We start from the raw sequence: 24,683 nt of genomic DNA on the forward strand, positions 1-24,683 counted from the left end.
CCTCTAAACCAAACAAATAAAAATTCTGAAGGTCATTCCATTATCAGGTAAAGGGAGCAAAACAGCACAAACTTAAAATCTCAGCTACAGTTTACATTTATTCTAGATTAGCTACTATGGATTACTGCAGGCACAAAATGCACAAGATTCTAAACAGACCTTGAAATGATTCAATCAGACAAACTTCTAAGATGAGGAAATTCAACAAATGTACCACACTCACGCAAGGTGTTAATAATTGGAGAATAAAAGGAGAAACTATGGGGTGGCAGAGAAGTACATGAGAACTCTGTACTTTCTGTGTTAGTTTTCTATAATCCTAAAACTGCTAAAAAATTTCTTAAAAAAAAAAAATTCAATGATTTAAAAACACGATCATAGATATGAATTTTTGTTTCAAAGGAAAATTACTTATCTTAGGGATGATGAAAAGAGTAAAATCATTAAGTCAAAATTCCAAGATAAGACTCAAAAGGGAAGCTATATTTATTGGTCACCTACAGTGTACCAGAAATACTAATTATTGCGTACACTGTTCCCAAATCCCATGTTAATTTTTAAATTGTTAATATTTTTTTTTTTTGACAGGAAACAAAATGCTCTTAAATTGAAATTGAAAAAGTTTTAGGAAGATGATCAAAAAAGAAACTAAGCAAAACCAAAAAGTTGGCTAAGGTTCTCAATATTCTTTATAAACATTACTGTAAACACTCATTTGGTGAATTAAAATATACTCCTTTTTTTTTTTTAACTACCAGGACTAAATCAGAAGAAAAGTTTTCTTCTTACCTGTTGTGCATCTGTGTCTGACTGGAAAGTGATATACCAATTACTATTGTGTGCAAACTCACAGCTTATCACTTTGGGACAATTTTCATTTTTGAACAAAGCTTTCACTTCCTAAAAAAGGAAAAATCTTTAGTTAATGCTAAAAAGTTATCAATAATGGGTACTGTTTTCTTTAGTAGTAAAACTGAGCATCTCTTCATGTCTTTTGGCCTCTTCTGTTCCTCCACTACTTGTCTTCTGCCCATTTTTCTAGTGAAGGTATGTTCTGAAATAAAAGCATGCGGTCACAGGTATAAATCATGTACATGATTTAGGGATGAAAGCTTTTTTTTAATGATCAGGAAAACTGAAGGATTTCACTCTGAGTGAAAAGTTAAATTTTTCCTTTCTGTACAATCTCTCCAGTCCTTTTCCTGCCTAGTCTGCCACTATCCAAAAGAAATGATATGCCCTCCATTAATACTTTCTGGATTCTAAGTATTTTCATGCACTCTTATTTAATCCTGGAAGCTTTGCTTATACATCAAAGACATGAACTCTGTGCAAACATGTCTTCCCTTTTCCATAGATGATATAACTGAAAACAGAAACTCCAACAAATATATGGACACAGAAAAAGATGTTTACCAAAACCCAGAATGTAAAACACTTAGCAGCTTGAAAAAAGAACTATAAAAAGAAAACAACTTGAAGTGAATTAAGTAACCCAAACAGTTTGGTGGTTCCTCAAAAAGATAAATACATTACCGTATGACTCCGAATTCCTCTTCTAGGTATATACTCAAAAGAAATGAAAGCAGGGACTTGGAGAGATATTTGTACAGTGGTGTTCAGAGCAGCATTATTCAGAGTAGCCAAAAAGTGGAAGCAACCCAAATGTCCATCAGCAAATGAAATGATAAACAAAATGTGGTATATCCACACAATGGAATGTTATTATTATTCAATACTAAAAAGAAACAGATGAACCTTGATGACATCATAAGAAATGAAATAAGTCAGACACAAAGGGACAGATATTGTGTAATTTCACTTTCATGAAATAGCTAGAATATGCAAATATGTGGAGAGGGAATGTAGATTGCAGATTATGAGTGGTGGGAGACTGGGGTACATAATGGGTACAGGGTTTCTGTTTGGGGTAATGGATGGTGGTCCGACAGGGTAAATGTGATTAATCTCACTGAATTATATGCTTGGGAGAAAAAGAGAGACAAAAGATTAAAACAACTATATACATGACAGAGTAAATGCCCAAAAGGACATTATTGGGACAAATAATAGACTGTAAAATTTCCTGAACTTGATAACTGTACTTAATGTGGTTATGTAAGTGAATATCCTTGTTTTTAGGAAAAGTACATGGAAAATATTAAATTTCAAAGAACATGATGTATACCTCCTCTCAGATGTTTAGAACACAGATGAATAGATGCACAAACAGATAAAGAGATGGATGAATATACAAAATGATAGGGCAAATGTGGCAAAAGGTTAAAAGTTGGTGATTTGGGTATCTGAATGAGGGGTACGTTAGCGTACTCTGGACTGGTTTTATATTATTTTTGCATCTGTCCTGTAAATTTGAAATTATTTCAAAATAAAAAATGCATTAAAAAAAATTAAATATCCCTAAAAAGTTAGAGAAGGAAAGGAAACAGCATCCATTGAAATATGATGGTCAGAAACTGATTAACTCTTCCAAACAACTGTATTGAAGGTTTTACCCATTTTACAGTTGAAAAAATGGTATCTTAGGTTTTTTAACCTACCCACACTACCACAAAGTGGAGTGTAAATCCAGATTCGCACAGCTCCAAAGTTCACTCTGTCTATCATCTATCTGAGTTCAAAGAGAAATTTAATGATAACTGACAATTCCCTAATATTAAAAGAATTGGATTAGGTCAAACTTCCTCAACAAACATCAAAGTATCATTAAGTATCAATTTAAATAAAAGACAATTATTAAGCTGACTGGAAAATCAACCTAACAACAGTGAAGTCTAATCTGTATTCTAACTCCCTTAAATTTTTAGTACAAATAATTACAACAGGGAATGTTCATACTTGTGAAGAAATTTTCTTGGGTCAAATAGTGCTTGAAATAATGAATAGAAAACCAGCCGAGTTTTCGATTTTTGTGAAAGTGGTAAAATATTACCAAGTTCAATTAAAATTGCCATTCAGTCCACAATTAAATTTTTGGAGAGATTATCTGTGGAACTGTTAGGCCACTATGCATTGATCTCTACCTTCAAAAGTCTTTCTCCGAACATTTCTAATTCCCTTAAAAATGCATTGTGAATTTATTTAAATCTTAAGAAAATTTGAATTTTCAGAATTTATTACTTGGCAAGATCGATTAAGTTTCAGATGTACTGTCCCAAATTTAAGAAAGGAAGTGTGAATCCAGAGTAATTAACAATTATTCTACCCAACAGGAACTTTAAAGGTTATCATCTCAAACCCTCATTTTCATTTTCATTTCACTGATTCTCCTAGGTAGACTTTCTCTGGCTATTCAGTCAACATATTGCACTTCCTTTACATATATTGAGTGAACAGTATGTTGCTTACTTGTCCATTTCATTTACTGTTTTCCATGGTATGAGTTCCTTATGTATTCAGAATATGAATAATGTATTCATTGTTCATATAATAAGTACAATGATGTTTTCTATGCCAGGTACTGCTCTAAGCACTCGACACACACTTTTTTTTTTTTTTTTTTTTAATTTTTATTGGGATTGTTCAGATACCATACAATTATCCAAAGATCCAAAGTGTACAATCAGTTGCCCCTGCATATACTCTCTCTTAATTCTCACAACAACCCTATGAGCTACTTACTACTGTTTTCCATTTAACAAATGAGAAAAAAGAGGCAGAGATGTAAAAAAGCTGGAAATCAAACCCAGGAAGTCTGGTTTGAGTTCAGGTTCATATTCTGTTTAGTAATATTGCCAATATTCTTCCAAATTTGCAGTTCTCCTTTCAATTTGTTACTTTGGACATATAGTTCATAATTTAAAACCAAAGGTCTAATGACCGTTTTCTAATTTCTCCAACTCTTCTAAGTTTAGGACATCTTCACTCTGGAGATTTAATACTGAATAAGTTTGGGCAAGAAGATTAACTACTAAGGTATCAGATTTGGCAAGGTCTAAAAATCTCCTCTAAATGCCTAATCATGTACCATAACTTGGTTACTGATTAATCCTCCCCTTTTCTATGTCACAGTGCCTTAACGTTACAACTTAGTGTACAGCTCTGTGGTATAATGGTTGAGAAACATGGGCTTAGGAATCAAGACAGATCAAGTTCAAATCCTGACTATGTCATTTAAAAACCCATGTGTCTCTCTCCTTGGGCAAGTTATTTAACCATCCTAAAGCTTATCTACTTTATCTGTACAACAGAGCAAAACAGAGATAATCAAAACCTTTGGTTTTAAATAACTGTGAAATAAACCGCAGCGCACTTGTTAGAACCTAATTACTAAATAAACGTTATCATACATAATTTTATGGGTCTACTTCTTGATTATTGTTTCATTCAAAAATTCTATTCCTTGTGTTCAAGGGCTGATTGTGGTGATGAATGCACAACTGTATGATGATACTGTGAACAACTGATTGTACACTGTGGATGATCGTATAGTATTTGAATATATCTCAATAAAATTGCAGGGGAAAAAATAAACAGGGATACAAGTGCTGGAGAATATGTGAAGAGAGGGATGTACTTATTCACTACTGGTGGGGAGATAGAATGGTGCAGCCCATCTGGAGGGCAGCGTGGTGGTTCCAAAAGACGCTAAGTATGGGATTGCCATAAGGTCCTCCAATCCCATGACTGGGTATATACTTAGAAGAACAGAGAGCAGGGATATGAATGGACATTTGCACACTGCTGTTTATGGTGGCAGTATTCACAATTCACAGTGGATGAAGGTGGTCTAAGGGTACATCGACTGATGAACAGAATAGTGAACTGAGATGTATGCATACAATAAAATATTGAGTGGCTACAAGAAGGAATGAAATTGTGAGGTGTGCAACTAGATGAATGGACCTTGAGGACAGCATTTTGAGTGAAATAAGCCAGAAACAAAAAGACAAACGTTAAAATGCCTCACTAATACAGACTAACGATAATCCGCAAACTGAGAATTGAACCTTAGAGCACAGATAACCAGGGGAAGGCTTATCGTAAAGATCCATAGATTGTAAGGCCTTACAACAGTCACATCTATTTCTGAGTTGTAAACATTATCTCTAAATTCTGAGATGTTGAGCTCTTTGTGTATAACCTGGTTGGTCCCTGGAACTTTGGGTATCTTTGTGACACCTGAGAATCAGAGCCAGAATTTGGCAGCTATGAATGTCAGTCAGTATTACTCCATACAGCAACCATTTAAAAACCTGAAAAACAGTTCAGACTTCAATTAGATATATGAATGAAGCTGATCTGGTTAGGACTAAGGCAAATCAGACAAAAGGGTAAAGGGCAATATTGATGGTTTTTTAAAACTTCAACTTCTGTGTGAGACCAAAGGAAGAGATGTTTATTTCATGCAAAATCTGTATTTTCTGTAGCACACTATATAATTTACCTTGTATGGTCAGTTTATTCAAACCCCATAATCACATGGAACTTTGAATAGGGAGTGAGATCTGGTTGGTTCGTACAGGTTAGTGTGAAGCCCCGATACATCCCAAAGTAATATGGGCAGAGAATAAAAATCTATTTGCAAAGCCCCGCTGAAGGACTGGGGGAAAATGTGGAAATATTAAACTTCCCCACCTGGGAAAATAGTCATCTTCTCACAAGCACTGGGAACTACCAGGGCTTGCCCTCATGAAGCTTGTAACTGCAAAGGAGAGCCTAAGCCTACTTAAAATTGTGCCTAAGAGTCTCCCACAGAGTACCTCTTTTGCTGCTCAGATGTGACCCCTCTAAGCCAACTCTGCAGATAAACTCACTGTCCTCCCCCATACATGGGACATGACTCCTAGGGATGAGCACGGACCCAGCATCGTGGGACTGACAAAGTTTTGTTGACCAAAAGGGGGAAGCAAAAGGAAACAAAGTTTCAGTGGCTGAGAAATTTCAAATGGAGTAGAGAGGTGTCATTCTGGAGGTTTTTCTTATGCATTAAAAAGATATCCCTTGTTAGTTTTTAGTGGATTGGAATAGCTAGAAGGAAATATCTGAAACTGTTTAACTGCAACCCAGTAGCCTTGATTCTTGAAGACTGTACATCTAAATAGTTTACACGATGTGACTGTATGATTGCAAAATTCTTGTGGCTCACATTTCCTTTACCCAGTGTATGAACAGATGAGTAGAAAAATAGGGACAAAAATTAAATGACTAACTGGGGGGGAGGGGGCAATGACATGGGACGTTTGGGTGTTCTTTTTTAATTTCATTTTTATTCTTATTTTAATTTTTTTGGAGTAATGAAAATGTTCAAAAATTGTGGTGATGAATGCACAACTCTATGATGGTACTGTGAACAACTGATTGTACACTGTGGATGGTTGTATGGTATGTGAATATATTTCAATAAAACTAAATTAAAAAAAAAAGATTAAAAAAATTCTATTCTTGAACCTAAACAACACCCATGAATGAACCTTTGCTTTAAATTTTGCTAGTCCTGCTTCATTAATCCTTATTTAAAATTTTCTTTCATTCCTGCCCAAGTTCATTCTTCCAGATAAATCTTGAAGTTCCCCAGAGAGCCTATTTATATTTTAATTCCCAGTCAGTCAAACCAGTAATTTGAGAATTCATATCATCACCAATATTCAGTCTCTTGTTCTAAGAAAACAGAATTTACCATGCTTCTAAGTATTTCAAAATTTACAAAAATCAATATTTATCCCATTCTCAGTAATTGTTACAAGGGCCTTGAGGTATACTTTGCTCGTTTACTTCCTCCAATTTAAATGGTTAGAGAACATTTAGTTTTAATAATGCTTTATAATTTACCTCTATTGGTGTTGTTTCAGGAATCTCTCTAAGAATAACAATACAACGCTTATGACTTGGTCTCACTTTCTCACCCTTCTCATCAACCTGTACCATGGGGGAAGCTGAAATTTAAAAAAGAAAGGGTTTCATTTAAAAGTGACAAGCAGAGAATAACGCCATTTCAATTTCTAACTGTAAATAAATTAGCAGAGGCTAGGTTAATATCCTAAAGAAACTAAAGTGTAGAATAAAGATTTCAGTTAGAATGAAATAATCTTTTCTGTCCAATGTTATTCACTGAGCAAATATTCAGAGTTGCTACTTTGTGACTTGAGACTGTGATGGGGTCAAAAAGAACCTTCAGGGAGCATACAGCATTTATATATAATAAGGCAATTTCTCCATACAAATAACCAAATTCTGCATTTCAAGAGATTAATAAATGGGTGTTAACAAAAATCAGTGTACTTGCATTAGGCAAAAACTATTTGTAATGGGCTCTGATATGTGAAGAGATTCTTCTTAAAATTAAAATCTGAGAAGTTTTTAAAACAAGAACTATACACATGATTATAAGCTGCCCTTGATTTTAGCATATTTACTCTTGCAAACTACTACAGAAACCCAGAACTCATCTTTTAGATGTAGGATTTGAGAAAATATTGAACAAAGATGGCAACATATAACCAAAACTTTTATTTCTAGTCCCCTCACGGAGGCAATATACCACTGCTCCCAGAGCAAGTAAGTAGAAAGAATTTAAGAAGCAGTCATGGGTAAAGGCTTGGGTATAAGTGCTAGGTTCCCACTTGAGGAGATGAGGGTAATCCTGCTTGTCTTTGCCAATTTTTTTAGACTGACAAGATGTGATCATCTGAAGAAATAGTGTCTGCCCCTAGAGCTTATACCATTTACAAAAATTAACTCAAAATAGGTCAATGACCTAATTATCAAGTTAAAACCACAAAGCTCTTCGAAGAGAATATAGGGGAGAATCTGCAAGATGCTAACTAGCATGAAATGAAAGCAAAATGAGCTAAACTTAACGTCATCAAAATTTAAACTTTTCTGCATCAAAGGACATTATCAAAAGTGAAAAGATGACCTACATACAGTATAGAAAAAAATATTTGAACGTCATATATTTATTGATTTAAGGGATTAATATCCAGAATATATAAAGAACTCTACAACTCAACAACAGAAAGACAAACAACCCAATTAAAAAATGGACAATGGAGATAGTTCTCCAAAGAAGATATACATAAGGCCAATAAGTGAGCTAAAATAAAGATGAATTACTGGAACAGAACAGCAAAAAAAAAAAAAAAACAAAAAAGAAAAGAAAAGGCCATAATTAACTGTATTATCAGAAATAAAGAGAATATTTAATTTTTGAAACTTAAAAATAATCTAAAAGATATTATTTACATACATCTCAACACTTCAAGAATTAGATCAGGGTCTGTGGTCAGCTTTTTTATTTCTTCCATGTTGGCAACTGTCCAAATTGGGATAAACTGATCACTGTCCATTTGAGAGATCAAGTAAAGATCCTTTGACAAATTTTCTCTGAAAGAAATAAACAAAAGATATCAACAGTCCTATAAAAAAAGCAATTTTTGAAAAGCGCCTAAAATAGAGAGGTACCTTAAGTTACTTCCGTTACTAAATCTAGGGAAACAAATTTATGCTATAAGAAATAACAATGAATTATAAAAAGTTCAGTTAAAAGATCTATTAAAAAGTTAACAGTAGTATTTTAATACTCTTTCAGGAACAGTAACAAAGGTACTATACCCATACTAGGGAAATACTAAAGGGAGAACTGCAGAGTGATAGAAGACAGGAGTGCGTGGTTTGGAACACAATTTTGGGAGATGGCAGCACAACAATGTAAGTACACTGAACAAAGATAACTACGAATATGGTTGAGAGAGGAAGGTGGGGAGCATGTGAGACACCACAAAAAAGGAGGAAAGATAAAGACTGGGACTGTGTAACTTGGTGAAATCTAGAGTATTCAACAATTGTGATAAAATGTACAAATGTCTTCTTTTACGAGGGAGAACAAGCAAATGTCAACCTTCCAAGGTGTTAAAAATGGGGAGGCATTGGAGGAGGGATGCAATCAGCATAAACTAGAGACTGTAACTAATAGAATCATTGTATTATGCTTCCTTTAATGTAACAAAGGTGATATACCAAGGTAAATGCAGATAAAAGGGGGGATAGGGGAGGCATGTTAGACACTTGACATTGGTGGTGTTGTCTGATTCTTTATTCTACTTTGATTTAAGGTTATTTTTCCTTTTGCTGCTTCCTAGCTGTCATTTTTTTCCCTCTTTCTTTTGCCTCTCTACCTTCGACTCTCCCTCCTGCCTTGTGGAAGAAATGTAGATGCCCTCATAGAGATAGTGGTGAAGGTGGTGAACACATAAATGTATGACCATGCAGAGAACCATGGATTATTTACTTGGGATGGATGTATGGTGAGTGAACAAAACTATATGAAAAAAAAAAAAAAGGGTTGATGACAAAACCTCGAGGGCAATATACTGAGTGAAATAAGCCAGACACATAAGGACAATTATTGCAGGGTCTCACTGATAGGAACTAATTATAATATGTAAACTCACAAACATGAAATATAAGGTACCAATATATAGGACGAGGCTTAAGAATGGGGAGTGGTTGCTTAGTATTAGCAGAATGTTCAATTAGGATGAACTTAAATGTTTGGAAATGAACAAGGGTGTTGGTAGCAAGATGTGAGAATAACTAACAGCACTGAGTGGTGTGTGAATGAGGTGGAAAGGGGATCAGAGTCATATATGTCACCAGAAGGAAAGTTGGAGGTCAAAAGATGGGAATGTATAAAACTGAATCCTATGGTGGGCAATGTCCATGATCAACTGTACAAATACTAGAAATCGCTTCCACGAACCAGAACAAATGTGTGCAATACAATTAGAAGTTAATAATAGAGGGGCATATAGGGAAGAAATACATACCTATTGCAAACTATATACTACAGTTAGTAGTATTTCAACATTTTTTCATAAACAGTAACAAATGTACTATACCAACACTATGAGTCAACAATTGAGGGGGGGGTGGTTAGGGATAGGGGAGGATTAGAGTTTCCTTTTCTTTTTTATCTTTCACTTTATTTCTTGCCTGGAGTAATGAGAAGTTTCTAAAAATTGAACAAAAATTAAGTGCGGTGATGGATGCACAACTGTATGGGGGTACCCAGGGGCAAGTGATTGTACACTTTGGATCTTTGGATAATTGTATGGTATCTGAACAATCTCAATAAAAATGAAAAAAAAAAAAAAAGATCCATTAAAAAGTTAACAGTAATATTTTAATACTCTTTCAGGAATAGTAACAAAGGTACTATACCAATACCAGGGGTCAATAATGTGGGGAGACAAGGAGTATGGGAGGTATGCTGGTTTGGATATATTATGTCCCCCTGAAAAGCCATATTCTTTAATGCAGTCTTGTGGGGCAGAGTTATTAATCTTTTTGATTAGAGTATGACCTCTTGATTGAATATTTCCATGGAGATTTGACCCCACCCATTCAGGGTAGGTCTTGATAGTTTACTGGAATCTTTTAAAGGGAGCTCACACAGAGAGCAAAGAGATGAAAACACCTAGGGATATTCTAAGCCAGGAGACCCAGATGCTTGCTAATACTTAAGAGATGAACTTCATCAAAGCCAGAAGGACATTTGGAGATGCTAAGCTAAGAGAAACCCAGAGACATTTTGGAGAACACCATTTTGAAATGCAACCCAAGAGCAAAGGAACAGCAGACGCTAGCCACGTGCCTTCCCAGCTAATAGAGATGTTCCAGAAGCCACTGGCCATTCTTCAGTAGAGGTATCTTCTTGTTCATGCCTTAGTTTGGACACTTTTATGGCCTTGGGACTGTAAATATGTAGCCAAATAAAAGCCAATCCATTTCTGGTTTTTGCATAATGACAGCATTAGCAAACCAGAACAGGAGTATTTGGGTTTACTTTTTTTTTTTAATTTCTTTTCTGGAGTAATAAAAATGTACTAAAATTGATCATGAGATTGTATGCACAAATATGTGATGATACTGTGAGCCAATGATCGTATACTTCGGATGGTTTGTATGGTGTGTGAATGTATCTCAATAAAACTACATTAAAACAACAACAACACAATATAAGATAGATATATTTCAAAAACTTTCTGAAAATTCCTGAATCCCCAAACATATCTGGCCAATAATTCTATACAAGAGATTTTATGGAATCATATTAATATGGAAAGAGGTTTTATTAGTAAATCAAAATGCATTCTGCAAAATGTTACGTATATTGTAATTTCATTTTATAAACACTTTCTCACTAATGTTATAATATAGATATGGGAAAAAATGTAGATTAAACCATGGGTTGGATCACAAAGGATTTTCAATTTCTGAGTGTTTAGAGTTCTTATAAGCATGTTTGACTTTTTCAATCTAAAATATGTACTTTAAAAATTAAGTAAGATTTTTCAATATAAAAAAATGGAAGATAAAAACAGTTCTACGTTATAAATAAAATCTTGTTAACAAAACTGAAATAAAATCAAATTCACTGAAGCAGCCTGGTTATAAGGAGCTACAAGTGTTTGCTTAAAAGCTGCCTTTTCAATGAGACCACCCTATTTAAAACTGAACAATTATCCAGCCACTCCTGATTCTGCTTGCTTTGCTACCCTAACTCTACACGCATACCTCATATTACTGTTATTTAGATATACTGCGTTTTTTTTTTTTTTTACAAATTGAAGGTTTGTGTCACCCAGCATCAATCAAGTCTATTGATGTCATTTTTCCAACAGCAGGAGCTAAATTTAAGTCTCTTTGTCTCATTTTGGTAATTCTTTCAATATTTCAAACTTTTTCTTTGACGTTACTATTGCAATTGTTTTGGGGTGCCACAAACCATGCCCGTGTAAAATGGCGAACTTAATCAATAAACGTTCCATGTCTTCTGACTCCTCCACCACCAGCTGTTTCCCCATGTTTCTCTCTCTCTCCTTGGCTTCCCTATTACCTAAAAAACAACAATGAAATTAGGCCAATTAATAACCCTACAATGGCCTTTAAGTGTTCAAGTGAAAGGAGTCGTCACACACCTCGTCTCACACCTGAAATCAAAAGCTAGAAATGATTAAGCTTATTGAGGAAGGCACGTCAAAAAGCGAAGACAGGCCAAAGCAAAGTCTCTTGCACCACAGTCAAGTTGTGAATGCAAAGAAAAATAAAACTGCTACTCCAGTGGACACATGAATGTTAAGAAAGTGAAACAGCATTATTGTTGAGATGGAGAAAGTTTTAGTGCTCTGGATAGAAGATCAAATCAGGCACAACGTTCCCTTAACCCAAAACCTAATCCAGAGCAAGGCCCTAACTCTCTTCAATTCTATGAAGACAGAGAGGTGAGGAAGCTGCAGAAGAAAAGTTTGAAGCTAGCAGAGGTTGGTTCATTAGATTTAAAGAAACCATCACCACAACATAGAAGTGCAAAGTGAGAGAAGGCGGGGCAAGATGGCAGACTGGTGAGCTGTATGTTTTAGTTACTCCTCCAGGAAAGTAGGTAGAAAGCCAGGAACTGCGTGGACTGGACACCACAGAGCAATCTGACTTTGGGCATACTTCATACAACACTCATGAAAACGTGGAACTGCTGAGACCAGCGAAATCTGTAAGTTTTTGCAGCCAGGGGACCCGCACCCCTCCCTGCCAGGCTCAGTCCCGGGGGAGGAGGGGCTGTCAGCTCCGGGAAGGAGAAGGGAGAACTGCAGTGGCAGCCCTTATCGGAAACTCATTCTACTGATTCAAACTCCAACCACAGATAGACTGAGACCAGACACCAGAGAATCTGAGAGCAGCCAGCCCAGCAGAGAGAAGACAGGCATAGAAAAAAAACAACACGAAAAACTCCAAAATAAAAGCGGAGGATTTTTGGAGTTCTGGTGAACACAGAAAGGGGAAGGGCCCTGAGGCGCATATGCAAATCCTGAAGAAAAGCTGATCTCTCTGCCCTGTGGACCTTTCCTTAATGGCCCTGGTTGCTTTGTCTCTTAGCATTTCAATAACCCATTAGATCTCTGAGGAGGGCCCGTTTTTTTGTTTTGTTTTGTTTTGTTTTGTTTTTTTTAATCCTTTTTTCTTTTTCTAAAACAATTACTCTAAGAAACCCAATACAGAAAGCTTCAAAGACTTGCTATTTGGGCAGGTCGAGTCAAGAGCAGAACTAGGAGAGCTCTGAGACAAAACTCAATAATCCAGTGGCTGAGAAAATTCACTAAACACCACAACTTCCCAAGAAAAGGGGGGTGTCCGCTCACAGCCATCATCCTGGTGGACAGGAAACACTCCTGCCCATCGCCAGCCCCATAGCCCAGAACTGCCCCAGACAACCCAGTGTGACGGAAGTGCTTCAAATAACAGGCACACACCACAAAACTGGGCGTGGACATTAGCCTTCCCTGCAACCTCAGCTGATTGTCCCAGAGCTGGGAAGGTAGAGCAGTGTGAGTTAACAAAGCCCCATTCAGCCATCATTTCAGCAGACTGGGAGCCTCCCTACACAGCCCAGCAGCCCAGAACTGCCCTGGGGGGACGGCACTCACCTGTGACATAGCACAGTCATCCCTCAACAGAGGACCCGGGGTGCACGGCCTGGAAGCGGGGCCCACTTGCAAGTCTCAGGAGCCATATGCCAATACCAAGGACTTGTGGGTCAGTGGCAGAGACAAACTGTGGCAGGACTGAACTGAAGGATTAGACTATTGCAGTAGCTTTAAAACTCTAGGATCACCAGGGAGATTTGATTGTTAGAGCCACCCCCCCCTCCCTAACTGCCCAGAAACGCGCCCCATATACAGGGCAGGCAACACCAACTACACACGCAAGCTTGGTATACCAATTGGACCCCACAAGACTCACTCCCCCACTCACCAAAAAGGCTAAGCAGGGGAGAACTGGCTTGTGGAGAACAGGTGGCTCGTGGACACCACCTGCTGCATAGTTAGAGAAAGTGTACTCCACGAAGCTGTAGATCTGATAAATTAGAGATAAGGACTTCAATTGGTCTACAAATCCTAAAAGAACCGTATCAAGTTCAGCAAATGCCACGAGGCCAAAAACAACAGAAAATTATAAAGCATATGAAAAAAACAGACGATATGGATAACCCAAGCCCAAGCACCCAAATCAAAAGACCAGAAGAGACACAGCACCTAGAGCAGCTACTCAAAGAACTAAAGATGAAAAATGAGACCATAGTACGGGACATAAAGGAAATCAAGAAGACCTTAGAAGAGCATAAAGAAGACATTGCAAGACTAAATAAAAAAATGGATGATCTTATGGAAATTAAAGAAACTGTGGACCAAATTAAAAAGATTCTGGACACTCATAGTACAAGACTAGAGGAAGTTGAACAACGAATCAGTGACCTCGAAGATGACAGAATGGAAAATGAAAGCATAAAAGAAAGAATGGGGAAAAAAATTGAAAAACTCGAAATGGACCTCAGGGATATGATACATAATATGAAACGTCCAAATATAAGACTCATTGGTGTCCCAGAAGGGGAAGAAAAGGGTAAAGGTCTAGGAAGAGTATTCAAAGAAATTGTTGGGGAAAACTTCCCAAATCTTTTAAACAACATAAATACACAAATCATAAATGCTCAGTGAACTCCAAATAGAATAAATCCAAATAAACCCACTCCGAGACATATACTGATCACACTATCAAACACAGAAGAGAAGGAACAAGTTCTAAAAGCAGCAAGAGAAAAGCAATTCACCACATACAAAGGAAACATCATAAGACTAAGTAGTGACTACTCAGCAGCCACCATGGAGGCGAGAAGGCAGTGGCACGATATATTTAAAATTCTGAGTGAGAAAAATTTCCAGCCAAGAATACTTTATCCAGCAAAGCTCTCCTTCAAATTTGAGGGAGAGCTTAAATTTTTCACAGACAAACAAATGCTGAGAGAATTTGCTAACAAGAGACCTGCCCTACTGGAGATACTCAAGGGAGCCCTACAGACAGAGAAACAAAGACAGGACAGAGAGACTTGGAGAAAGGTTCAGTACTAAAGAGATTCGGTATGGGTACAATAAAGGATATTAATAGACAGAGGGGAAAAATATGACAAACATAAACCAAAGGATAAGATGGCTGATTCAAGAAATGCCTTCACGGTTATAACGTTGAATGTAAATGGATTAAACTCCCCAATTAAAAGATATAGATTCGCAGAATGGATCAAAAAAAATGAACCATCAATATGTTGCATACAAGAGACTCATCTTAGACACAGGGACACAAAGAAACTGAAAGTGAAAGGATGGAAAAAAATATTTCATGCAAGCTACAGCCAAAAGAAGGCAGGAGTAGCAATATTAATCTCAGATAAAATAGACTTCAAATACAGGGATGTTTTGAGAGACAAAGAAGGCCACTATGTACAAATAAAAGGGGCAATTCAGCAAGAAGAAATAACAATCGTAAATGTCTATGCACCCAACCAAGGTGCCACAAAATACATGAGAGAAACACTGGCAAAACTAAAGGAAGCAATTGATGTTTCCACAATAATTGTGGGAGACTTCAACACATCACTCTCTCCTATAGATAGATCAACCAGACAGAAGACCAATAAGGAAATTGAAAACCTAAACAATCTGATAAATGAATTAGATTTAACAGACATATACAGGACATTACATCCCAAATCACCAGGATACATATACTTTTCTAGTGCTCACGGAACTTTCTCCAGAATAGATCATATGCTGGGACATAAAACAAGCCTAATAAATTTAAAAAGATTGAAATTATTCAAAGCACATTCTCTGACCACAATGAAATACAATTAGAAGTCAATAACCATCAGAGACTTAGAAAATTCACAAATACCTGGAGGTTAAACAACACACTCCTAAACAATCAGTGGGTTAAAGAAGAAATAGCAAGAGAAATTGCTAAATATATAGAGACGAATGAAAATGAGAACACAACATACCAAAACATATGGGATGCAGCAAAAGCAGTGCTAAGGGGGAAATATATAGCACTAAACGCATATATTAAAAAGGAAGAAAGAGCCAAAATCAAAGAACTAATGGATCAACTGAAGAAGCTAGAAAATGAACAGCAAACCATTCCTAAACCAAGTACAAGAAAAGAAATAACAAGGATTAAAGCAGAAATAAATGACATAGAGAACAAAAAAACAATAGAGAGGATAAATATCACCAAAAGTTGGTTCTTTGAGAAGATCAACAAGATTGACAAGCCCCTAGCTAGACTGACAAAATCAAAAAGAGAGAAGACCCATATAAACAAAATAATGAATGAAAAAGGTGACATAACTGCAGATCCTGAAGAAATTAAAAAAATTATAAGAGGATACTGTGAACAACTGTATGGCAACAAACTGGAGAATGTAGAGGAAATGGACAATTTCCTGGAAACATATGAACAACCTAGACTGACCAGAGAAGAAATAGAAGACCTCAACCAACCCATCACAAGCAAAGAGATCCAATCAGTCATCAAAAATCTTCCCAGAAATAAATGCCCAGGGCCAGATGGCTTCACAGGGGAATTCTACCAAACTTTCCAGAAAGAACTGACACCAATCTTACTCAAACTCTTTCAAAACATTGAAGAAAATGGAACACTACCTAACTCATTTTATGAAGCTAACATCAATCTAATACCAAAACCAGGCAAAGATGTTACAAAAAAGGAAAACTACCGGCCAATCTCCATAATGAATATAGATGTAAAAATCCTCAACAAAATACTTGCAAATCGAATCCAAAGACACATTAAAAAAATCATACACCATGACCAAGTGGGGTTCATTCCAGGCATGCAAGGATGGTTCAACATAAGAAAATCAATCAATGTATTACAACACATTAACAAGTCAAAAGGGAAAAATCAATTGATCATCTCAATAGACGCTGAAAAAGCATTTGACAAAATCCAACATCCCTTTTTGATAAAAACACTTCAAAAGGTAGGAATTGAAGGAAACTTCCTCAACATGATAAAGAGCATATATGAAAAACCCACAGCCAGCATAGTACTCAATGGTGAGAGACTGAAAGCCTTCCCTCTAAGATCAGGAACAAGACAAGGATGCCCGCTGTCACCACTGTTATTCAACATTGTGCTGGAAGTGCTAGCCAGGGCAATCCGGCAAGACAAAGAAATAAAAGGCATCCAAATTGGAAAAGAAGAAGTAAAACTGTCATTGTTTGCAGATGATATGATCTTATATCTAGAAAACCCTGAGAAATCGACGATACAGCTACTAGAGCTAATAAACAAATTTAGCAAAGTAGCGGGATACAAGGTTAATGCACATAAGTCAGTAATGTTTCTATATGCTAGAAATGAACAAACTGAAGAGACACTCAAGAAAAAGATACCATTTTCAATAGCAACTAAAAAAATCAAGTACCTAGGAATCAACTTAACCAAAGATGTAAAAGACCTATACAAAGAAAACTACATAACTCTACTAAAAGAAATAGAAGGGGACCTTAAAAGATGGAAAAATATTCCATGTTCATGGATAGGAAGACTAAATGTCATTAAGATGTCAATTCTACCCAAACTCATCTACACATTCAATGCAATCCCAATCAAAATTCCAACAACCTACTTTGCAGACTTGGAAAAGCTAGTTATCAAATTTATTTGGAAAGGGAAGATGCCTCGAATTGCTAAAGACACTCTAAAGAAGAAAAACGAAGTGGGAGGACTTACACTCCCTGACTTTGAAGCTTATTATAAAGCCACAGTTGCCAAAACAGCATGGTACTGGCACAAAGATAGACATATAGATCAATGGAATCGAATTGAGAATTCAGAGATAGACCCTCAGATCTATGGCCGACTGATCTTTGATAAGGCCCCCAAAGTCACTGAACTGAGTCATAATGGTCTTTTCAACAAATGGGGCTGGGAGAGTTGGATATCCATATCCAAAAGAATGAAAGAGGACCCCTACCTCACCCCCTACACAAAAATTAACTCAAAATGGACCAAAGATCTCAATATAAAAGAAAGTACCATAAAACTCCTAGAAGATAATGTAGGAAAACATCTTCAAGACCTTGTATTAGGCGGCCACTTCCTAGACTTTACACCCAAAGCACAAGCAACAAAAGAGAAAATAGATAAATGGGAACTCCTCAAGCTTAGAAGTTTCTGCACCTCAAAGGAATTTCTCAAAAAGGTAAAGAGGCAGCCAGCTCAATGGGAAAAAATTTTTGGAAACCATGTATCTGACAAAAGACTGATATCTTGCACATATAAAGAAATCCTACAACTCAATGACAATAGTACAGTCGGCCCAATTATAAAATGGGCAAAAGATATGAAAAGACAGTTCTCTGAAGAGGAAATACAAATGGGCAAGAAACACATGAAAAAATGTTCAGCTTCACTAGCTATTAGAGAGATGCAAATTAAGACCACAAGGAGATACCATCTAACACCGGTTAGAATGGCTGCCATTAAACAAACAGGAAACTACAAATGCTGGAGGGGATGTGGAGAAATTGGAACTCTTATTCACTGTTGGTGGGACTGTATAATGGTTCAGCCACTCTGGAAGTCAGTCTGGCAGTTCCTTAGAAAACTAGATATAGAGTTACCATTCGACCCAGCGATTGCACTTCTCGGTATATACCCGGAAGATCGGAAAGCAGTGACACGAACAGATATCTGCACGCCAATGTTCATAGCAGCATTATTCACAATTGCCAAAAGATGGAAACAACCCAAACGTCCTTCAACAGATGAGTGGATAAATAAAATGTGGTATATACACACGATGGAATACTACGCGGCAGTAAGAAGGAACGATCTCGTGAAACATATGACAACATGGATGAACCTTGAGGTCATAATGCTAAGCGAAATAAGCCAGGCACAAAAAGAGAAATATTATATGCTACCACTAATGTGAACTTTGAAAAATGTAAAACAAATGGCTTATAATGTAGAATGTAGGGGAACTAGCAATAGAGAGCAATTAAGGAAGGGGGAACAATAACCCAAGAAGAACAGATAAGCTATTTAACATTCTGGGGATGCCCAGGAATGACTATGGTCTGTTAATTTCTGATGGATATAGTAGGAGCAAGTTCACAGAAATGTGGCTATATTAGGTAACTTTCTTGGGGTAAAGTAGGAACATGTTGGAAGTTAAGCAGTTATCTTAGGTTAGTTGTCTTTTTCTTACTCCCTTGTTATGGTCTCTTTGAAATGTTCTTTTATTGTATGTTTGTTTTCTTTTTAACTTTTTTTTCATATAGTTGATTTAAAAAAGAAGGGAAAGTTAAAAAAAAAAACAAACAAGGGAAAAAAAAAAGATGTAGTGCCCCCTTGAGGAGCCTGTGGAGAATGCAGGGGTATTCGCCTACCCCACCTCCACGGTTGCTAACATGACCACAGACATAGGGGACTGGTGGTTTGATGGGTTGGGCCCTCTACCACAGGTTTTACCCTTGGTAAGTCGGTTGCTGCAAAGGAGAGGCTAGGCCTCCCTATGGCTGTGCCTAAGAGCCTCCTCCCGAATGCCTCTTTGTTGCTCAGATGTGGCCCTGTCTCTCTAGCTAAGCCAACTTGAAAGGTGAAATCACTGCCCTCCCCCCTACGTGGGATCAGACACCCAGGGGAGTGAATCTCCCTGGCAACGTGGAATATGACTCCCAGGGAGGAATGTAGACCTGGCATCGTGGGATGGAGAACATCTTCTTGACCAAAAGGGGGATGTGAAAGGAAATGAAATAAGCTTCAGTGGCAGAGAGAATCCAAAAGGAGCCGAGAGGTCACTCTGGTGGGCACTCTTACGCACACTTTAGACAACCCTTTTTAGGTTCTAAAGAATTGGGGTAGCTGGTGGTGGATACCTGAAACTATCAAACCCATGAATCTCGAAGACAGTTGTATAAAAATGTAGCTTATGAGGGGTGACAAGGGGATTGGGAAAGTTTTAGACAGCTGCACAGGACCTGCATTATGAACTGAACTGGAAACTAAAAGAGCCTGCAACATGCAGCCCATTTTCCTTATAGAATGTTTCCTGAATTTTAAGGAGGAAGATGGAAGTCTGGCAGACTGTAAAGGCAGAGAAATCTGTGGTCCTGGTGGAAGGAAGGCCAAATACAAGACAGGTCTTGCCCATACAAGACATTTGCCAGATTTTGAGGCTGAATGCATAAGAGGCTAAAGAAGTCATCTAAAAACTCTGAAGAACAGAACTAAATCTCCCTTAGTGTTTCAGGATTGAGGTGAGAGAACTGCCAGGCTCTAAATCTAAAGGCTGGGAGGGCCATGCCTAACGAACCAAGAAAAATCAGAGGTGGACTGAGTTGAATTTTTAAAAGGCTGCTGAGCCCTGACTCAGCAGAACTGCTAACTGGACTGAAGTAATCAACATTTCACTCTGTCTGTCTAAAGAGAGTAAAGTACAAACTCCTCCAGAGAGAAAAACTGTCATCAATGCTAAGTGTCAAAACCAGGGGGATATAAAGAGTATGGAGTTTTTCTTTTGGGAGCAATGAAAATGTTCTAAAATGGACTGTGGTGATGAAAGCACAACTCTGATTATACTGAAAGCCACTGAATGTACACTTTGGATGAACTGTATGGAGTGTAAATAAAACTGCTTTAAAAATTGGTTAAATCTGAGTTGAAACTGTATTGTGTGTAAAGAAATTAATAAATATACAATAAAATCCAAGTTTCTAGCTTGAAAAATTGGCTCATAGGTAGTACCATTCACCACAGATAAGAAAAACCGAAGGCATTAAATTGTTTTGTATATCCAAAATTCTGTTTATTTTTTAAGGGGCAAGTCTACATACTGAACTTTCATGATGTCTAAGCTATAAACATACCCACATAATTCTTATTTGTAATTAAGACATATGTTGGGGACGATTAAGGTAGCATGTATAAAATCCACCCTCAGCGATGCCGGAGATATGCAACATGACAGCTGGGGCTGATGCAATAGCGGTTTAAGTTGCCCTCAGCCTTCTAAGGAAGTGATAGCCGTTTGCGCCTAAGATTCACATCTAGAGTGCTAGCTTTACTACCTGCCTTCTATCCCAGCAACAGTAGCCACCAATCCTGTGCTAGCCTTACATCTGCCATCCGCCCTAGCAACAGCAGCAGCCAATCCTAGGCCGCCACCCGTTCGTACTAGCCACTCCCTCTACCTTAGGGTATATATACCCTGCCTCTTCAATAAAGTTTTGCAGCTTGATCAGAATCTTGTCTTGCTGTCATTCCTCGTGTCTCTTGTCCCATACCATTCCTCCCTCACAGGATTTGGAGCTTCCGTTGAACGTCCCGCCGGCCGGGACAGACATATTAATTGAAATGTATGCCTGAAGAAACTCCTTACTGAACAGAAGATACTGGTAATACAAATTAGACACCCATCCAGCTATCATGCTAAAAATAACTCTATAATCAAAAATCACAAGAACCTTTGGGAACCCTAAACCTGAACATGATCAAAGGAAAATATGCAAGAGAAATTTCAGTACCTTTCTAATGAGAAAAGACTTTTTTTTCATACCCAATGAGACTATACCTTTAAATCTAGTTAAGAAATATACAGAATTATACGAAAATACATCACTGAAGGGGAATGATGATTACTATTCTTCCAATCCATTTCATAGATATTTACATATACTTTAGTCAAAAATAGAGAAAAATCAATAAAAGTGTACCGTGAGAAACAGAATTCTATTTGTTTCTTCAGACATTCTTTTAGGTCTTCTGTAGAAATTGCTGAATTGCTTTCTCCTGTTGGTGGAAAACAAGAGGAAAAAAATTGATAGTAAGTTACTATAAATAGTGAATTTTTATAATATTACATTACACTCAGAGTAAAGCCAGTCAATTTTCTTCCAAAAATTAAGCAGTATTAATATTTTTAAGTCACTAAGTATCCATAAATCAAAATTCACCACAAAGCTGTATTTTTATGTTTCTTACAATTCTAGGATAGCTCAAGGTGTAATTAAATTCTTTCAGTTTATATATTCTTCTCTTACATGCATTTCACATCAATTTAAAAATGATTTTATCAAGAAATCAATAAAGACCCATTAATACTAAATATACCCTTTAATACTAATACCAATAAAACACAGTACTTGGCAACCATGTTGTAAAACTGCCCTAATCATCTGAAACTGTGACAACTGTTTATTCCTTTCATGAAAACACAACGAACAAAAGTATCAGAATTCTCCCCCTTGCATAAGGACACTAGTCATGTTGGATTAGGCCCCACCCTACTCCAATTTGGCCTCATCTTAACTAATAACATCTTCAAAGACCCTATTTTCAAATAAGGTCACACTTACAGGACCAGGGATTAGGACTTGAATAAGGTCTTTTGGGGAAACCCAATTCAATCCATAATATTCAGCCATAAAAAGGAATGTAGTAGGTTCTGGGAAGATGGCAGATTAGGAGAGGCAGTGCAAAATTTTACTCCATGAAAAAACACTAGATAAAGGACAGAAAGCCTCCAGAACAGTAGTTCCAGGGTGCCACTGACTGGGCAGGAACTTCTACACCATATAATGAGAATGTAGCTGGAGAGGCCAAGAGACTGTGTTTAGGATGAGTGAGTGTTCGGCCTGGAATGCTGCCGGGGATGGGCAATTGGAGCTGGCTGAAAGAACAGAGGGGAGCAGTCTTCCATGCTCTGGGCACCCTCCTCAGCACTTGGTGATTAACCCTCCCCAGACACATGGCCAAGAGCCCCCGTGCCAGGTACTGACACTTGGAGCAGGGAGATGAGTGTAGAAAGGCACAGTTCTCCATGCCCCATGTACCCATCTCAGCAGTTGGCCGGGGGGATAACCCCTCACAGCCCCATGGCTGAGAACACCCATGAGGGAACTCAGGATTCAAGATAAGCAAATGATACGAGGCCAATGACAACAGAAAATTGTAAAGCAAATGAAGAAACCAAAAGATATGGACCACTCAACCGAATTAAAAAGTCAGAGAGACACATAACTTGGAGCAATTAATCAAAGTAATACATACAAATCTCCAAACCAACTTCAGCGAGATGGCTAAGGACATAAAGGACATCAAGACGACCCTAGAAGAGCATAAAGAAGAATCTGAAAGACTAAATAAAAAAGGAGCAGATCTTATGGAAATAAAAGATACTGTTAATCAAGTTGAAAATATACTTGAGACACACAACCACAGATGTGAAAAGGCAGAGGAACAAATTAGCGAACCAGATGAAGCAATGGAATGCAAAAGCACAAAAGAACGAATGGTGAAAAAAATTGAAAAATTTGAAATGCATCTCAGGGAAATGATGCACAACATGAAGTACACAAATATAAGAATCGCTGCAGTTCCAGAAGGTGAAGAGAAGAGTAAAGGGCTACAAGGAGTATTCAAAGACATTATTGGGGGAAACTTCCCAACCTTTCTAATCGACATAAATATGCAAATCAAAGAGCCCAACAAACTCCAATTGGAAAAGAATAGTCTCTTCAACAAAAGATGCTGGGAGAACTGGATATCCATATGCAAAAGAATGAAGGAGGACCCCTATTCTGACACCATACACAAAATTAACTCAAAATGGAAAAACGACCTAAATATAAGAAACAGAACTATAAAACTCCTAAATTGTAGGGAAGCATCTTCAGGATGTTTTATTAGCAAATGGTTTCTTAAGAGTTTATACTCAAAGAACAAACAATAAAAGAAAAAATAGATAAATGAGACCTCCTCAAAATCAAAAATTTTTGTGCATCAAAGGACTTTATCATGAAAGTGAAAACGACAGCCTACTCAATGGTAGAGAATATTTGGAAACCACATTATCTGATAAGGGTTTAATATCCAGAATATATAAAGAAATCCTATAACTCAACAACAAAAAGACAAACAATCCAATTTTAACATGGGCAAAGGACTTGAATAGACATTTCTCCAAAGAAGATACATAAGTGGCTAAAATGCACATGAAAAGATGCTCAACATCATTAGCTTTTAGGGAAATAAAAATTAAAACCACAATGAGAAATTGGTCTGTAATTTTCTTTTGTAGTATCTTTGTCTGGCTTTGGTATTAGGGTGATGTTAGCTTCCCAGAATGAGTTAGGCTGCATTCCCTCCTCTTCAATTTCTGGGAAGAGTTTGAGCAGGATTGGTATTAATTCTTCTTGGAACATTTGGTAGAATTCACCTGTGAAGCTATCTGGTCCTGGGCTTTTCTTTGTTGGGCAATTTTTGATGACCAATCTCTTTATTTGTGATTGGTCTAGTGAGATCTTCTATTTCTTCTAGAATCAGTGTAGTTATTCTTGTGTAGAATTCTAGGATGTTGTCCATTTCATCTAAGTTGCTAGCTTGCTCATTTTATTCTCTTACGATCTGTCTTACTTCTTTGGGTTCAGCAGTAATACCCTCCTCCCATTTCTGATTTTATCTATTTGCATCCTCTCTCTTTTTTTGTCAGTCTAGCTAAGGTTCTGTCAATTTTATTGATTTTCTCAAAGAACCAACCCCTGGTTTTATTGATTCTGTTTTTTTTAAATTCTCAATTTCATTTATTTCTGCTCTTTGTTTTATCTTTTCTTCTGTTTGTTTTGGGGTTAGTTTGCTGTTCTTTTTTTAGTTCCTCCATGTGCAGTTAAGTCTTTCATTTTAGCTCTTTCTTCCTTTTTAATTTAGGGCAATAAATTTCCCTCCCAGCACTGCCTTCTCTGCATCCCATAAGTTTTGATACATTGTGTTCTCATTTTCATGTCTCAAGGTATTTA

General features: G+C 37.1%; 1 protein-coding gene across 6 annotated transcripts in view; it reads right to left on the reverse strand.

The window, feature by feature from the left end:
* The window catches only part of LARP4 (La ribonucleoprotein 4), a 128,051-nt gene that overhangs the window by 51,575 nt on the left and 51,793 nt on the right, over positions 1-24,683 (reverse strand). For all 6 annotated transcript variants that reach the window (XM_037845879.1, XM_037845876.1, XM_037845880.1 and 3 more), the window contains exons 4-7: positions 21,603-21,678; positions 8,210-8,346; positions 6,793-6,896; positions 790-900 (exon numbers count right to left, since the gene is read on the reverse strand). In XM_037845879.1, coding sequence (XP_037701807.1) covers positions 790-900; positions 6,793-6,896; positions 8,210-8,346; positions 21,603-21,678 — 428 coding nt within the window. The remainder of the gene's footprint in view (positions 1-789; positions 901-6,792; positions 6,897-8,209; positions 8,347-21,602; positions 21,679-24,683) is intronic.

This window comes from Choloepus didactylus, chromosome 8 (assembly GCF_015220235.1).
Source record: "Choloepus didactylus isolate mChoDid1 chromosome 8, mChoDid1.pri, whole genome shotgun sequence".
Classification (NCBI taxonomy): Eukaryota; Metazoa; Chordata; class Mammalia; order Pilosa; family Megalonychidae; genus Choloepus; species Choloepus didactylus.